Here is an 18,108-nt window from a genome sequence, read left to right as displayed (position 1 = left end):
TTCCTTTGTTGATTTTCAGAGCTCAGTGTGTTCCCTCTGGTGTCCAGGGTTTAGGGACACAGTGACCCAGAAGGTTCGAGCCCACCCCCTACCCCAGCTACCCACAGGCCTGTGCAGTCCCTCTGAGGAGTTCTTTTCTTCCTGAGTGGAAATCCCAGAGCCAGCCAGACTTGTTCCAGCCCAGGGTATCTTCTAGCCCGAAAACCTGCCAGCTGGTCATATCATCTGTTTCCAGCTAAGCATCGCTCACACTTTCCCCATCCTGTTAATGGTCCTCTCCCCTCACCACCGCCATCTTTGCTTCCATCTGCCTTCAATTGTCCCAGATTCCTGTAACCGTGAAGTCACTTGGTTCCATAAGGCCACAGTGGCCTCCTTCATGACTAAGCTTTTCTCCTTGTCTTTTTTTTTCTTCTTTCTTTATGAGCCTTAAAAGAAAAAAAAAAGAGTCTGGAAAGCTTTTTAGCTGAGATGAAGTTCTAAAAGTTAGAACTTTCCTGAAGGAGTAAAATACCATGCATCGATTGCTGTAGTTCACCTAATATGAAACCTTGGTTTCCATCCTCAAAAACTAAAAGAATAAAAAAAAAAAAAGAACAAAGAAAGGAGAAAACAAAACAAAATAAGCTCCAGGTTGTGATTTTAAAATGTTTTCAAAATAAAAGACTGGACAAAACTATTTCAACCAGATACAAACCATTTAAAAAGTTGCATGTTATTAGCTGACCAAAGTGAAATGTACTGAACGGAACAGAACGATTCTTCAAACAAGAGCACAAGAGATGCAGTTTATGGAGATATAAAAGTCAAATCTGTATGCACAAAATAACGTGGCAACTAAACACATAAAGCAAAAAAAAAAAAAAAAATAGAAATCCGAAACTAGGGTGTGCTACTCTTCTCCTACATGGGGCTGTGTGATAGTAAGGCCGCAAAGCCTTTTCTTTAGTACCTGCTGTGTTTCAAGTTTTTTTTTTTATTATTAAAAAAACACCTTGTTTAGGAATCCTTATCATTTTGCAAAGAGGGGAGATTAAGGCTTAGAAGAGCCTGGTTCAAGTCCCACAGTGAACACATGGCGAGATGAGATGGGTTTGCATGCTCCCTTTCCTCTTAGTCTGCCTCTGTCTGCTTACCTGTACCTCCGCCCTCAGGAGCAGGCACGTATGTGAAGGAAGCCTTTAATGAGTGCGTCCACTTGAACTATGAGCCTTGGAAGTGGCAGGGCTTCTGGCTTGGCACACAGTGATGGCTCAGTATTGAACAACAACAACAAAAAAATGATACTGCAGTCACTGATGCTAAAAACCCTTTATAAAGAAGGTAGTAAGGAAGGAGAAATCAGGAAAGGTGTGCGTGGTGGGGGAGCGTGAAGACGGAGAGAGAGCTGTAGGCAGGAGAAGGGAGGAAGTGTGTATCTCCATCCCCAGGCACTGCTGGCCTGTGTTTCTAGGTCACTTTGTATTCTGGGAAATGATGCTGCCTCTTGGAAAATGTCTGTTTAGCTAAGAGATTTATTTTGGGAGTGTAGTCTCCAGACCTTTGAAGGGCCTCCGAGTGCCACGGATACAGCCTTTTAGCAGAGTGCCTGTCCTGGCGGCAGCTCCCTTTGTGGTGAGCTACAAGCAGGATTGTCCGGGCGTGGCTCAGACAGCAGAGCCAAGGCCAGGAGGCCTGAGCTGGCCCCAGCCGGGGGAGTTACCCGTGTGGATGTCTTTTCCCACTGAGCCTCAGTTTCCTTTACCCATCCTTCTGGTCTCATCTACTGCTCAGACAAACTCCCGTTGTTCGGGCATCAGGATTCTGGAGAGGAGCAGTGTTTAAATGGGACACCCCCTCCTCAGATGTCCTGACCCAGTGGACCTGAGGAGAGCTGCAGAGCCTGTGTTTGAGCACCTTCCGGGGGCATGGCTGCTGGTGGTTGTGTCTTGCTGCTGAAGGTACTTGGTGGTCAAGGACAGTCCTTGGGGGTTTGGGGTCCTGGTGGTGGTGACAGTAGGCTTGGCAGTTACTGGCCTTTGCCTATGGTAGTTACCATGCACCAGGTCGTGTGCAGTTCTGAGCCCTGCTTTGAGGAACACAGCCCTTAGTGCTTTACTGCCCCTTTCTGTGGGATCATGGCTCTGTCGTCCTTCTAAGTGACTGTGGGTAGGTTGTTTAGCTCCTGGCCCTCCGTCTCCCATCTGCCAAAAAGGATTGATAATGACCATTACCTTGGGGGACCATGAAGTCAGAATAAGTGACAGGATGGCCACAGCTCCAGTATTACCTGTGCTGTTCCCACCAGGCCATCGTGGGCCCCACGTACCAGGGCCTGCTGATGAGCCTCTAGTCTCATAGAGGTCGTTATGAAATGGCCCTGAATTAATGTAGAGCCAGCATGAGCAGACAGTGACCAGCTCCTACATGTGGCAGGAGAGGCAGAGGGAGGAAGGATGTGGGGAGAGGAAAGGAGAAAGAACGTGTCTGTCTAGCAGTAGTCAGAGATGTTGAGCATCTCCAGGCGTGAGATGTGAGGACAGCCTGCCTTGCATGAATGTTTTATCCAGGAAATGTGGGCGTCATGGTATCTGGAATTTCTCCAGGGAGGGGGTGAAGAGCTGTCCCTGAGGATGCAGCCTCGGCCTCTTGGCCTCCAGGGAAGATACACCTCCCTTGGGGTGAGTGTGCAACCCCAGGGGACTTGGGAGATATAGGAAGCCTTTCCTGGCATCTGCCCCAGTGGAAACCAATGCCTTGCTCCTGGAAATGGCAGTCCCAAGACAGGATGAGCGTTGCTAGGGGACAGGCACAGTGATTGGCCAGTTGCCAGTCAACACAATAAGCCACTTGTATAATGCGCCTCCAAGAAGTAGTTCCTGGGGATTCTAGAACTGAATGATGGCTTGATGTCACCAGCATCTCTTTGAAGACAAATTTGGTCTGTTGTCGCTTAACCTTACAAAGCACAAACCTCTTAGGGCATTGGAAGTTGTAGATGCTTCTTCAGGGCAAGAAAATAAAAAAAAAAAATGCTTCTTCACGAAGACATAAGGACCAGCCATCCTGCCGTGCTCAGGATTGGAACCAGACCTTGCCAATCATCAGCTCTTCCTGGTCTCCCAGGCTCTTCCCAGGACCACTTGGGGCTAACCATCCTGCTTGCACCTTTTGTTGGTTGAAGAAGACTAGACATGTCCCCAGAGCGTTAAAGAGCATCCCTTCAGTTTTTTTGAGCCTTGGGTGTGGGAGTGTTCAAGTGGCTCCTGGACTCAAACTTTTAACAGCAGATCTAACTGTCCAGTAGGGAGGGTGGCTTTTCCAAGGAGACCATGCGATGTTGATTCCCAAAAATGGAGAGGTCGCCCATAGACCAAAGAAAGAATTCCATCCATGTTCAGCCTGGTGAACCAGTGAGTTTACTGGGGTTACTTACAGCACTGTGGGAGACTCACAGTCTACCAGGAAGTTACAGGTGTTTAGGCAGTCATACATACCAGTGAGGAGTTCCCCTGGGTGCCTCACAATTATACAGGAAGAGACCCCACCAGTCAACTCTATCTTCTGAATAAAGAAGCAAGGGGTCTCTAAGGTTCTGGGAACCCCCTTCCCTTCATTCGGGAATGTCCGCAGGCCGGATCAGGTTATGCTCTTGTGTAATGATCCCAGCTGCTCTGACTGAAGACAGCCATGGTTGAGCCAACCTGGAGTCTTCTTAGGCATCAGTGACTCGTGAGTCTCATGGTTTTGGAAGACGGACATCAACCAGGCTGAAGAAGGCTGTCCAAGGAGTACCTTGGTCACGGTTCTGGGAGGTGACACTCCCTGGTGTGAGCCTCCATTTGCACACCTTCGGAGACTGTGGGGTGTGTGGCAAGAGGACAACCAACAGAGCCAAAGCCCTGGCCTCTGCTGGTCTCTCCAGGCCACCTGCATGCCTTGGCTCCTGCTCTATTCAAAGTCAGCAATGGCCAGAGGAGTCTGACGCGCTCCAGCTCTGAGCCCCTCCCTGTTACAGGACTCTGTGCTGTCACTGGGCCACTGGGATAAACTGGGTAATCTCCCATCCCAGCCTCCTTAACTTAATCCCATCTGCAAAGCCCCTTTTGCTGTTCATGGGCCTGGGGATTAGGCTGTGGTCATCTCTGGGGATGATTGTTATGTTGACCGCAGGAACAGACCCTGCCCCCACCCTGGCTTCAGTTGGCGTTGACAGTTCTCAAGTGGCTTTGGCAAAGTGACTGACCCTGTGTGCCCAGCTCGCTGGCCCGAGAAGTGGGAAGAATGGTTACCACCCGCCTCGTTAGGACAAACGGGATCATAGCCGGAACTGAGAGTCACTCAGGGCTAGCATGGTGTTCTCATACCAGGCTGGAGATGGCTCAGCTCCAGTGCAGCCGAGGCCTCCAGGAAAGAGGTTAAGATGCTTGGGCACCATCTTCATGACAAGACTGCATGCAGTTGGTCCCATGGTGCATCAAAGACAGAGACCACAGTTTGGGGGTGCAGTTCTGAGGCAGGGCAATTGGTCGGTGCACACAAGTCTTCAGATTCCATCTCCATGGAGCACACAGGAAGAAGAAATGGAATCCGCAATCTACATAGGTTGCCACAGCCTCAGGAAAACACCATGGCCATGGAGGTGACTTGGCAGTTCTCGGCCTTAAATGGACCTCGGTTGGGACCACCCTGAATAGTCCTGCTTCTGGATGAAAAGTAGATGGATGTGTCCTTCCTGTCTTCTACCCAATGTGCTAAGACCCCATGAGCCTTGAACTCAGAGCCTCATCAACCAGGCCCGCATCACCTGAGGTCCAAAAACCAGAACACCCAACACCAGCCTGAGCCTTAGTGTGTTATGAGGATCCGAGAGTGCCCACCAGTGTTCACACTGCCCTCATCCCAGCATGCATCCCAGCCATCCTAGCTTCCTTTCTCCTCCTGGGACATGATGTGTTCACTCCTACCTCAGGGCCTTTGCATAGTCGGCTCTCTCTGCCTAGAACACTACCCTTACAGATGGCAGCCACAGGACTGTGACTGGAACTTCTCTGTCGCTAGTCTGCCCACTGCTACTCTGAATCAGCCTCTTCCAGCCGTTTGCCTCCTGTGATCTAATTTTATTTCCCTCATCAACCTTGTTTGTGTGTGTGTTTATTCGCTCCCTCGACTCCATAGAAGCAGGGTCTTCGCTTGGTCCCTGCTGAAGCCCGAAACCCCGCAGGGTCAGGAATAGCGTGACAATTCAGACTTGTGGGCTGAGAGTAGAATTTGTGGGTGAGTGACAGTGGCAGTTCTCTGAGGGACGCTCAGGAGCCAAGGTGGTTTGGGCTGTTTCCTGGAGTCAGTGTGATGGGTGGCACCAGGTGCCTGGGCGCTGGCACTAACCACGGCCTCCTGTCCTCACAGACGTCCAGCATTTGCAAGGCAGCTGTGCACGCAGGTGTCTTCAGCGACGAGAACGGCGGCTACGCAGATGTGATGCCCGTGGACAAAAAGAAGAGCTACGTGGGCTCGCTCAGGAATGGGGTGCAGTCAGAGAGGTAGGGCTGGCCCTTGGACCCGTGGCTCCTTATGTTTCAAAGCTGGTTCGCTCTTTGTCATCACAGTGTCCAGGTCGAGTCTGGGATTCGCTCTTCTGATTCTTTTGTTTTCCCAGAAGCTTTCTTTCTCTATTTCTGATGTATGCTTTGTGGAAAGTGTAGAAATTTTAGATATGTCCAAAGCAGAACATCTGTCTGCTGTGCATCACCTAAAAACTGCTGCACATTTTTTGGGGGTGTGTAGGCTTCTAGTTCTTTTTCCTCATGTACATTATATGTCATATGTGTCTGTATGTGTATATGTGCATGAGTATGTTGGTGTGTGTGTGTTTGTGTGTGTGTGTGTGCTCATTTATTCCACAAGACTTCAAGGACCAAGGTCTAGTTTCCCAAAAGCTCTGAAAACTGCATACAGTTGCAGGGCCCTGCAGACTCCACTATTGGAAACCTGCACCTGCCTGTGCTTTGGGCAATGATCCCCTCAATCTGGAGGCTGGTCTCCTCACCTCAGCCTGAAGGCTGATCTCTCACCTTAGCCTGAAGGCTGGCCTTATCAGTTCAGTCTGGAGGCTGGCCTGTCACCTCAGCCTGAAGGCTGGTCTCTCACCTTAGCCTGAAGGCTGGCCTTATCAGTTCAGTCTGGAGGCTGGCCTGTCACCTCAGCCTGAAGGCTGGTCTTGCTAAGTTTTTGTTTAATTTTTTTTAATCTCTGTGATGGGAGCATAACAGTGCCAAGTGATTGTGACACCCACTCCTCCCTGAAGATGCATCTATGTTTGGCAGTTTTGCCATCTTCTCTAACCTCATAGACTTGAAGACGAGAGTCATTGGGACAGGGCCTGGTGGTAACGGGCAGGAAGTAAGGGTCATGCTGACTGTTCCAGGTTTTCTCTTATGCAATCACAGGCCTGACTTCCTGCCTCTGTTGTGTCTGTTGGCTGCAGCATGGAGCAGCACTGGGGGCACATGGCTCTGGGCACTTTCCCACTAGGGCCATTTCCACTTTGAGGCCTGAGTCACAGCGATGAGTACCCTTCTTGTGTGACACTGGCAACATTACCCCAGCTGCATTCTCAGATCCCTTACTGACATCTGAGTCCTTAGCATGGCTTTCTAGAATGTTCTCCAGAACAGCCTCTGCTCCAGGCTACCAGGCTGCTTTATCCATGTGACCCTACTCTGTGGAAGTGAATTGCGAAGACCCATTTCCCTTGCGGTTTCCTCTTGACAGCACTAACTTCAGAGAAGTGACACCCACACACCCACACACACACCCACACCCCCACACACACCATGCAGCCTTGACCTATAAGGTGGGTAGGATTGTCAAAAGACCTCCCTTGAGGGGCCTGAGTAGAGGGCCTGGCTCACAGTAGTACACTCTGACTGCCATGACCTTTTCCCCTCCTGATTCTGGAGGCTGCAGAGGTGAGAGCATGCTCGTTGTCTCCTGAGGCTGTGGACAGTTAGTTGCTTCTTGTGTTTTCATGTGTGCCCAGGTCTGTCTCTCTCCCAGGCTGTGAATCCTATACCCCTCAGGATCTTCCTAAGGTCGTGAGGCTTCTCCCTCCCTCTAGGAGAGAAAGTTCTGGTTGGGAAACAAAGGCTAGAGCAGGTGGTCCCCAGTAAGTGGATGATGGGGTCCAGCGGCCGTGGCTGCTCACATGACTCTCTAGTCTGTTCCAAACCCTCAGACACTGGGTCCTCTCACAGAGCCAGGTGGCTCTGGTTCAGAAAACACCCACAGGAATTGGCTCTCAGAGGGCCCTTACATATACTCCTTCTTCCTGACACCAGTGGGCTTTTGTTTTGTTTTTCTAAGACTTTTCTGTGTAGCCCTGGCTGTCCTGGAACTCACTCTGTAGACCAGGCTGGCCTCACACTCACAGAGATCTGCCTGCCTCTGCTTCCTGAGTGCTGGGATTAAAGGTGTGGGCTCTTTAGCCCCTACTCACCCATGGGGCTTCCTCCACATGGGAAGCCCTCGCATTCCTAGGCACTGAACCCAGAAAGGAGCATGACATTGGACCTTTGTCCTGTAGTGCATGCCTGGTTACCCGGTAGGAACAGACAGAAGTGACACCTGGGGCAGAGGACTGGGGACCCCGGGCCCTCCTTGACAGTGAGGCTGCAGCAGAGACCTTGTCTTTGAGTGTGGCAGTGTCCTGGCCTCCTCTTATGTCTAAGGACCTCAGCCACCCTTGATGCATGGAGTGTTGTGGCTGGCGAGTCCCTCTATTGGTTTCAAGGTCAGAGGGCAGGTCTGTTCCCAGTGGTTGCTGAGACCCTGGAGTCACAGATAGTCCCAGTGGTCATTAAGGCATAGGACATTCGGTGGCCAGTGTTTCCCGAGCATCATTTTAGTTCTAATTAAAATAACTTTATTAATTTTTCTGTTTATTGTGTGTGTATACATTCATATGTGCCACAGCAGCACGGGGAGGTCAGAGGCCACTTTCAAGAGTCAGCTCTCTCCTCCACCACGTGGGTCCCAGGGATGGCATTCTTGTCATCAGGCTGACAGCGAGTGCCTTCACTGCTGAGCCCTTTCACCAGCCCCTGTTGTTTTCATCTTGTTTATCTGAGATCAGGTCTCCCGTAAGCCAGGCTGGCCTCCAACTTACTGAGTAGCTGAGGATGACCTTGAATTTCTAATCTTCCTGCCCCCACTTCCCAAGTACTGGGATTATATAGGCCCAATGCCACCGCTCCTAGCTTGGAAAGTGGCATTTTAAATCCTGAGTGGCATGGGGTGCTGCTCACATTGGCTGGTGTGACAGTTTTGATTTCGCAACAGTTTCTTGGAGAGGAGGTTTCCTGGAAGTTGTGAAAGGTGGGTGGGCAGAAGTGAGGCTCTCCAGGACAGCCTGTTCTCTCTCAGATGTGGGGCCTAGGCTGGCTAAGCCACATCCTCAGAGGGAGCAGGCACTCAGGGCTCTTCTCAGACCACGCGACAGAAACATTCCTGGGCTGGTCACCCGGTAGGAACAGATACACAGGGCTGGGCACACCTGTCTCCCCAGGGGAGAGCTGCATATATGTGCCTAGAGCCAGCAAGGGCTTCCTCCCTTCTCTTTTCCCTCCCTCTCTTCAGTATTAGACTGGGATGGAACCCAGTGTCCCATGCTAGGCCAGCACTCTCATTACTGATCCACATCTCCAACCCGTCTTTTTGCATTATGTTTTGAGACAGGCTCTCACTCAGTTTCACAGACTGAGCTGGAGCATGCTCTGTAGCCCAGACAGAGTTTGAATCAAGGATCCTTCAGCCACCACCTCCTGAGTAGCTGGGGACACAGGCCTGTTCCACCAGGCCCATCTTCAGAATCTCTTAGCAATAAGAACAGAACCCCACCTTTCCGTGACCAGAGTCATGGACCTCACTGTGTCCCAGGATTCCATGATTCCCTGAGGCCAGCCGCCAGCCCATAGAGGCACAGGTCATGCTGCTCCAGAACCAGCTGTTCCCTCTCTCACTCCAGGCTCTGCTGGAAGGTTCCAGATGGCAAGAGCTCATCCTCTTAGAAGGAAACTCTGCTGGGCTGACCCTCCTGCCCTGAGGAAGGCCTGATTCCCTAGACATCTCTTAGCAGCTGTGCCCTGGCCTTCAAGAGGGCCTCCCTGCCCCCTTCCCCCTCCTTTTTTCTCCTTCAGACCTTCAGAGGATCCAAGAGGTTTTTTGAGCTATACAAGCTGTCATGGAACTAGCTCTGTAGACCAGGCTGGCCTCAACTCCCAGAGATTCGCCTGCCTCTGTCTTCCTAGTGCTGGGATTAAAGTTGTGCGCCACCACTGCCTGGTGAAGCCAAGAGGATTTTAGTCTCTCAGTCTCGTCTCTGTGTGTCTGTGTGTGTGTGTGTGGCCAGAGGATAAATGTCGGGATTCAGTTCTCTCCTTTTGAGCCAGGGTCTCACTTGTTTCTGCTGAGTAGGGTATTCCAGACTAGCTGACCTGTGACCTTCCAGAGACTTCCTCTTTCTCTACCTTCCATCTAGCGGCAGGAGTGCTGGGGTTCCAGATGAATTCCAGCACACTGGCTTCTTACTTGGTTTCTAGGGATCAAACTCAGGTTTTCAGGCTCCTGTGGCTAGCTCTTTTACCTCCTGAGCCATCTCCTGGGCTTTGGTAGTGAAAATAGTTTTTTATGTTTTAGGCAGGATCTCACTGTGTAGCTCTGGCTGGCCTAGAACTCACTGTGCAGACCAAGCTGGACTCAGATTCAGAAATCTGCCTACCCCTGCCTCCCAAGTTCTAGAATTAGAAGGGTGTGCCACCGAGAGAGGGGATCAGAGCACACTGTGGACATGCCTTCTGGGTGGCACGGGACACTCACTCACGTGGCAGGCAGACAGCTGTTTGTTTACCAGGGTGGCCTCATTGTTTACCAGACGGCCTCATACGCAGCTGTTTCCTTCCTTGTTCGGATTGCACTAAGCAAATGAGGAACACCTTTGCACAATCCCTTTGGCTCCCAGCAGGTCCCTCAGGTAGCTTCCTTTTTGAAAACAGCCACGGCCACCTTCTTCGGGCTCCACCCACCTCCTGTGGAGCCCCTTCCCACTCATGGCTTCCTGCCATGCTGGAGACTTACAGACACAACTGCTCTGCCTGCAGTCACCCCACCCCCCATCACACCACTGCACTTCCACCTCGTGGTCCTTTCTGTTCCTGGAACTTGTGAAGGCCATTTCTACCCCAGGCCCTTTGCACTGGCTGTCTTCTGACCCTGAGCCTTCTCAGCATCCTGTGCTGTCTTTCTGGGAGGCATCCTTCTTCCTCCTGACATTGCCCGCTCCAGGTCCATTCTGCCTGTTTTTTTCCTCAGTCACCACTCTGTGGTGTTTCCTTGCGCGTGTTTGTCTGGTGTAGGCACCTTGAAGGCTCCATCTGTTTTGCTACCACCCCTACCCCCAACATACTGAACTCGGAGCCTGGCATGTGCCAGGTCTGCAGTAAACAGTGGTTGAATGATAGGCAAACTCTTGAGTCTAGTCATTTACAACTAGCTGAGAGAGGTTCTTGATGCCTTTTCATCAAATTCTTGGTATTTGATTTTCTGTTTTGTTTTGTTTCTTAAGACAGGGTTTCTCTATGTAGTCGTGGCTGCCCTGGAACTCAACTCTGTAGACCAGGCTGGCCTCAATTTCACAGAAAATCCACCTGCCTCTGCCTCCTGAGTGTTGAGATTAAAAGTGGGTGCCACCACTGCCTGGCTATCTTTGATTTTTATGAAATCCAGTTACCCCAAGACCAAGGAGATAGCTGGGTAGGTAAAGCATACAGCAGGAGGACCCGAGTTCAGATCCCCAGCACCCACATAGAGCTGGGCATGGTGGTGCATGTTATAAAGAAGGTGGAGACAGACGAACCCTGGAGGCTCGCTGGACACCTTGCCTAGCCTACAGGGCAAGTTCCAGCTTCAGTGAGAGACCCTGCTCCCCAAAGTAAGGTAGAGCTGGGTGTTGTGGCCCATGCCTTTAATCTCAGCACTCGGGAGGCAGAGGCAGGTAGATCTCTGTGAGTGTGAGGCCAGCCTGGTCTACAGAGCAACTTCTAGGACAGCCAGAGCTACACAGAGAAATAGAGAAACCCTGTTTTGAAAAACCAAAACAAAACAAAATTTTAAAAAGGTAAGGTAGAGAAAAATTGAGGGGGACACCCGATGTCAACTTCTGGTTCATACACACCCCTAAACTCCCCCTGCCCCCCATCCCAATTTCATAGAGACAACCTGGAAGTGCTTTAACTATACTGTCCTCAGACATATGTGGGGGTCATGAGTTGACCTATAAAGAACATCTGAGGGCCAGGATTGGGAAAAGCAGGTTGGGGAAAGACTACTTTATGATTTACCACAGCCTATACGCCTTCCTCAGACACACACAGCGGGTGGGTGATTAACCTATTTAATGAGTGTCATGGCTTCAGGAAGAGAGAGCAGAGGGGCCAGCATTCACATGGACCCCTCTGTTGGGCTCCCTGCTGCAAGGTGGGCAGAGTACTCTGAAGTGCTTCTTTAGTTACAGGCAAGATGTTGGGTGCTCCAGGCTGGAGCCTCCTGCCTGATTGGCAGCCTCAGGGCTCTCTTGACAGGGTTGTGCATACCAGCACCCAGCATTCTACCAGAACCCTTTCCAGCTTCCTTGTTTATTCCCCCACGTGGCTTGTTCACATATGGGGCAGGCAGGGAGCACGTGGCAGTGGGTGGTTCTTAGTAGCTACTCACTGGACAGATCCCTGGGAGCCCTTCAACCAAGGAGCAGAAGGCACTTTCCAGAAAGCCCAGCTGCTGGGTAAGCCTGGTTCTGGGTAGCTGTCCATCTACCCCTGCTTGGCCTTGGCAACCTCTGGGAGCATCCCACCATGTCCTGGTCTCTTTGAGCATGCCTATCTGATATCTTTTTCCAGGGTTCATCCCTGGGGTAGCCAAGAGCATGAGGCTGCCACGGGGAAGGCAGAAAAACAAGCAGGAATTCCAAGCAGCTGTTCCCGCAGGACTGGAGCTCCCTGGGCTGCCCAGGGCCTGGCCAGCTGTCAGGTGTAGGGGTTTGGTGCAATCTGGGATCTCCTGCTCCCGGCGGAGACCCTATGGGAAATAGCATTGATAAATCATGGACGGGTTGTTTAGATCATGCTCAGGCTATGTATGCTGCAACTGTGGACACCCTTCCCCATTGAGAATGGGACCTCGAGGGTTAACCGGCCACCCTGCATGCCTCCTCCAGGAGGTATCAATTAGTGCAATGTTTACGAGAAACATTTTGGCAGCTATCAGGTTCTCTGATGCACCCATGTTTTTATTATTATTATCACAATTACTATTATATGTGGTGCTGAGGATGGAACCCAGAGCCTTATACATGCTAAGTAAGCATTCTGCCACTCGCTGTATGGCCATGACCCTGGTACTTGTGCCTTCTTTACCCCTTGGAGACAGAATCTTGCTCTGTAGCCCAGGCTGGCCTGGAGTTCATGATCCTTTTGCCTCGGCCTCCCAAGTGCTCGGTTATAGGCACGTGCCACCCCATTCGGCTCACATCTGTACTTTGATCCAGCAATTCCATTCCCAGGGCTTCAGGACTTAGAAGTGGGTGTGTGACAGTGACGGCCTTGACTGCCATGAAATAACTAGAAAGAACTCGATCTCCATCTGTGGAGTCCCAGATAAAAAATAACTTCAACCTACCGGAGTACTCTGCCGCTGAGAAAACAGAATAAAAACATTCTAGCAAGGTATGGTGGCCCATGTCTGTAATCCCAGTACACAGGAGCCTGAGGTAGGAGGATTGTCACAGTCTGAGGCCAACCTGGGCTACCCAGCCACAACCCAGCTCCAAAAACAAAAATAAAAACCCGAGTTCCGTTATTAAGTGAAGAAAGCAAGATTCAGATCTCTCTCTCTCTCTCTCTCTCTCTCTCTCTCTCTCTCTCTCTGTGTGTGTGTGTGTGTATGTGTGTGTGTGCGTGTGTGCGTGCATGCATGTGGTTTGTATGTGGTCACATCCATGAGATGTCTGTGGGTAGGATATGGTAACCTAAACAGCAGAGGCCTTTAAGGGAGCAGAGCTCACTCTGAAGCCGCAGGACTGGAAAGGAAAGGGTTCCCTCCTGTTCAGTATAGAACTGTGTGCAGGGTGTCCCACACGACAGCTAGAACTCTGCCTTCCCATTAAATAGCTTTGTGTGTCTCTCTGTGTGTGCGCGTGCGCACACGCGTGCACATATGTGCGTGGAGTTCAGAGAGTCTCAGGGTTCACATTCAGGCCAGCAGGCTTGGCAGCTAGGACTTTTACCCACTGAATAATCTCACTGGTCTTTATTTTCCATTTTAATTTTGGTGTAAGAGGCCTCCCTAGTTGAAAATTGACAGGCAAAATTGTGAAATTGCGCCAGGTCTCCTACTGTGTATAAAGACAGACACAAATGGATGGAAAGCCTAAAACTTAGAAAAATCTTGGAACAGATGAACTCAGGCTTGTGTGATCAGGAGCTAGGGATTGCTCTCTCAAACATAGCACCAAAAGTGTGGGTGCGGAAAAATTGATGAATTGGGTAATTTTAAACTTTTGGGTTTTTGTTTTGTTTTATTTTTGGGGGGGGGGGGTGGTTTTTCAAGACAGGGTTTCTCTGTAGACCAGGCTGGCCTTGAACTCACAGAGATCCGCCTGCCTCTGCCTCCTGAGTGCCTGGATTAAAGTCATGCGCCACCACCGCCCAGCAACTTTTGTTTTTTTTTTTAAAGACACCGTTAAGGAAATGAAGAAAGGGGCAATGGAGAAATGGCTCGGTGGTTAAGAGCACTCACTACTCTTGCAGAAGACTGGGTTTGGCTCCCAGCATCCAAACTGAGAGGCTCACGGCTGCCTGTAACTCCAGCTCCAGAGGTTCTGACTCTCTTCTGTCCTACGTGGGCACTGCGGGCATGTGGTGCACATATAAACACTCAGGAACACACATAAAATAAAAATAAGAAAGTCTTAAAAGAAGAAAGAAAACTAGACACCAAATGTATGTGTACCGAGAGAGTAAGCTGCGTGACAGCCAGCAAGATGCCTGGCCAGGAGCTGGGTGTGGCGGTGCCCACCTTTTATCTCGGCACTCTAGAGGCAGAGACTGGAGGCCTCAGAGTTGTAAACCGTCCTGGTCTACAGAGAGAGGTCCAGGGCAGCCGGGGCTATCCTGACACAGAGAAACCCTATCTCAGAAAACAAACAAAACATCCTAGCTGTCTGCTGCCAAAGAGTGTGGCCCACAGGAGTTCTTTTTGACTGGACCCTAGAACTGTGAGGAGACAAGATTTCCCCTCAAGGGAGGGGAGGCGAGGAAGGTGAGGGTTAGGAAGGGAGAGGGATAGGCAGGAAGGCTGGCTGTAGAACAATTTTGCAAACTGTATACCTGCAGACCAGAAGAGGGCACCAGACCTCATTACAGATGGTTGTGAGCCACCATGTGGTTGCTGGGAATTGAACTCAGGACCTTTGGAAGAGCAGGCAATGCTCTTAACCGCTGAGCCATCTCTCCAGCCCCTTTGCAAATTGTATATGTACTAAAGGATTTCCCACCACAAGTGGGCATGCTTGGGTGTGTGAGCATGCGTGTGCCTGCACATGAGCACACCTGTGTATAAACTCAAGATTGAGATAACCTGGTTGACCTGGAAGCCGGAGTGGGGCTGCAACTCTTGTTGCTATTCTCAGAAACCCTTGAGTCAGAATGTCACTTCGAAGCCTCAGCCTGGACTTACACTGCAGCTTCCTGTTAGTACAAGTGGGCTTGTCCAGCTAGGTGTGACTTCTGTGGGCTCTGTCCTCACCACGCTGGCCTTATCAGCCATCCCCCTGCCCACAGCTCTTGTAACCTCCTCCTCCCTCTTCCCTTGCAGCCTGAGTGCTCCTCAGAGTGGAAACGCCTTCCGGATCTTCGCTGTCAGGCAGTGAAGAATGTGGAGACCCGGGGAGAAGGGGCTGTCATCTACCGGGTTTGGGGTCCTGCTTTCTATCTGTACTTTGTCCTTTGGGGGTGGGGGTGGGGTGACAGAGAGTCAGGAATCTTTCTTTCTGTGTCATCGAATGCCCTGTCCCTTTGTGGCCTCTGGCGAGGGTAACAGCGTCGTCAGTTTGTGAGCAGAATGCCATGGAGTCTCGGGTGGACAACCAATGCCCAGACTGGCCAGGCTGCAGTCCCCATCTGGTCGCTCATGTCCTTTCACTGAGGCACTCCTCACCACATTTGCTTTGGTGGAGGTGGAGGGGGCATTCGAACCCTTAAAGATACAGGTTTGAGATGTGTCATGAGTGGGACTCTTGTCTGGGTAGAGACGACAGCCCTAAAGTCACAGTATATCCTACCAACAGAGAAATAGGTTCTATGTTTGCTGGTCAGACAGATGGGCTGCAAGAGAGGCCCGGGGCAAGACTTAGATTCTGCCCTGGTGGTGTCCTTTGCTTGTGTCCCCAATCCTCTTGGCAGTCACGTGCTTATGTATCCAGCAGAGCTGGTCTATTTAAAGTTGGCAGCACTCCAGAGATTTATCTTGTCTTTGTCCTTGTCCGTGTGGCCTGTTTTCAGATGACCTTTGGTCTCATGGAGGACCGATGCATCAGGAGCCTTCCCTGTCTCCCCATTCCATGACCCTGTGGCTTCTGCCCCACCCCAGGCTGGTCTAGGTGTCCTCCCCTGGGACTTGGCTTTGCACAAGGCTCCAGGTCTCGATGTCTGCTCTCTCCTTAGAACAAGAGCTGTCTCCCTGCTGCTGTGTGAGTGACAACTCAATGTCACCTTCCCCTTAGTTTGGGTGACCTAGTTTTTTAGCTGTGGGAGGAATGGATTCCTGGAACATTCCTCACGGAGGTTAATAGAGTGGCTTGTGGTTGTAAAACCGCCCATGACACGCCAGCCACCAGGGAGAGGGGCTGGGACACACAGGAAGAACTCCTGTTCCTATTGGTGGAGCTCAGCTCCTGCCAGCATCCCCACAGTTCCAAGAGTGTGGTGAGCCCTGGCTTCCATCACTTAGAAGCCTGGCCCAAACCCACTGTAAAATGAAACATGCTTTTGTAAACAGCTTACTCTAGCGAAGGTGAAATCCCACCCCAGCCCTGGGGATGTTGCAGATTGCCCGTGAGCGCCGTGAGTGCTGGCTTCAAATGGAGTTTCGTGGTCCAGTCAACTATTTCCTAGGCAAAGAGAAACAAAAAAAGAAAAAGCAGAAAATAAAACAAAATGCTGCCCCCAAGGTACTAACTTAACAGTTGGCTTGGTGGCTGATGACTCTTATGGCTTCCAGAAGACCTGAGTTCAGTTCCCGCCTCTCACAAGCTGTTCACACACACCTGTAACTCCAGGGGATCTGTTATCCCCACAGGTACCACACACATACATCTGAAGAAAAGTAAAATAGTTCTTTAAAAAACCCTAAGGGAGTCTGAGCAAAGCTCCTCCCACAGGGAGCCACGTGGACCTAGTTGGGTTAAATAGTTGTTTATTTGTTTGAGACAAGAGTTTTACTCTGTAGTCCAGGCTGGCCCTGCCTCATCCTGTAGTCCAGGCTGGCCTCCTGTGTGTTGATATAGCTTTCTCCAAGTCCATCCCTTCCAGGGAGTTTATAAAAAGGACACACCTTGAGCCAGCCTCAGCTAGCCTTCCCTGGGCCTTTTCCACCTCACCTGCGTGAGTGTGGCATCTCTGCAGGCATCCACTCTTCCAGCCCAGATGTCAGAGCACACATCTGCTCAGCTTCTGGAGGGGGCTCCTGGTGGCTACCAACCATCTGGGAAACTCCCAGCCTCAAGGAGTACTGTGGGACTCTGACTTCACCCAGCCTGCAGGGCAAGGTTGAGATGGTAAGGAAAATTGCTCGCTCCGCTCCTGGGTTTCCAGAAGAAGCAATCAATCCCATCTCCAGGGGAATCTTGCTTTGAGGGTCTGCATTAGGGTCCTGTGTGCTCCCCGACAGGCCCTTCCACCAGGCAGAAGGGCCTCATTGATCCTCACCAATAGTTTGAAACTGGAAGCCCCTTTCTTCAGAAAAAAAAAAAAAAGAAAAGAAAGGTGGAAACGAAACCATGAATGATCTTAACATCAGAGCACTTCTGACCTCATGTGCCCATCAGTTCTCCCAAGTTTAAAGTGACCACGCCCATGCCAGCTGCATCCCCACTCTGTCCTGTGATAGCTTCCATTTGCTTCCAAGTTGTGCCTGGTCTGTTCTGAGGGGTGTGTTGACTCTCCGTGATCTGTAGGCTCTCTTGGCCCACAGTTTACTGTGTGCTTTTTTCTATGAAAAATGATATATTTTACAACTTCCTATGTACAAAAGTTTATTGTAAGTTTTTGTGCTTTGCATGAATAGGGCCACACTGGTTGTTGCTATGGTTTCAATAAAACTGATTTGATTTCTAACGCATGCCTATAGCGTGTCTTTTCCAGACCCGTCACTTGTGAATTCATTTGTATTGTCCCCGCAAGTCCCAAGCAGCCGGTGAGACCCAGGTGGCATTGTGGGGGACCTCAGAGACATTACCGGAAAGTGTGATCAAGAGACTAGTGACCTAAGAAAATGTAGGTTCTGGAACACAAAGCAAGGACAGGAGTCAAGATGCTGTATTTCCCATAAGCCTCAAGATTGCACTTTGAGCAAGTGCCGACCACTGGGCCCTTTGTCAAGGACCTGTCAGTGAGAGCTACAGTGACAGGATTGAAGACTGGGTGAGTGGCTTTGATGACAGAGGGGGGCAGGCACCCTGGAGGCCTCTAGCCATAGTTTGTATCCTCTTGCTGTAATGACAGAAGGGGGCAGGCATCCTGGAGGCCTCTAGCCATAGTTTGTATCCTCTTGCTGTAATGACAGAAGGGGGCAGGCATCCTGGAGGCCTCTAGCCATAGTTTGTATCCTCTTGCTGTAATGACAGAAGGGGGCAGGCATCCTGGAGGCCTCTAGCCATAGTTTGTATCCTCTTGCTGTAATGACAGAAGGGGGCAGGCATCCTGGAGGCCTCTAGCCATAGTTTGTATCCTCTTGCTGTGCCCTCCACGGCAGGGCCTCTGTGTGTCCACCTGACCTCTCCCTCATCTCTCTAAGAACAAG

At 50.8% G+C, this 18,108-nt stretch overlaps 1 protein-coding gene across 2 annotated transcripts in view; it reads left to right on the top strand.

Annotated features, from left to right (window-relative positions):
* Crispld2 (cysteine rich secretory protein LCCL domain containing 2) overlaps positions 1-17,417 on the top strand; it is a 53,121-nt gene extending 35,704 nt beyond the window's left edge. For both annotated transcript variants that reach the window (XM_041650754.1, XM_041650755.1), the window contains exons 14-15: positions 5,389-5,522; positions 14,905-17,417. In XM_041650754.1, the coding sequence (XP_041506688.1) occupies positions 5,389-5,522; positions 14,905-14,959 (189 nt within the window). In that variant the 3' untranslated portion in view covers positions 14,960-17,417. The remainder of the gene's footprint in view (positions 1-5,388; positions 5,523-14,904) is intronic.
* Positions 17,418-18,108: the final 691 nt, after the last annotated feature.

Source organism: Microtus oregoni, unplaced genomic scaffold, assembly GCF_018167655.1.
Source record: "Microtus oregoni isolate MIOR12 unplaced genomic scaffold, Mior012 000004F_ref0000308, whole genome shotgun sequence".
NCBI classification, from domain to species: Eukaryota; Metazoa; Chordata; class Mammalia; order Rodentia; family Cricetidae; genus Microtus; species Microtus oregoni.
This window is presented reverse-complemented; position numbering and strand designations above follow the sequence as displayed.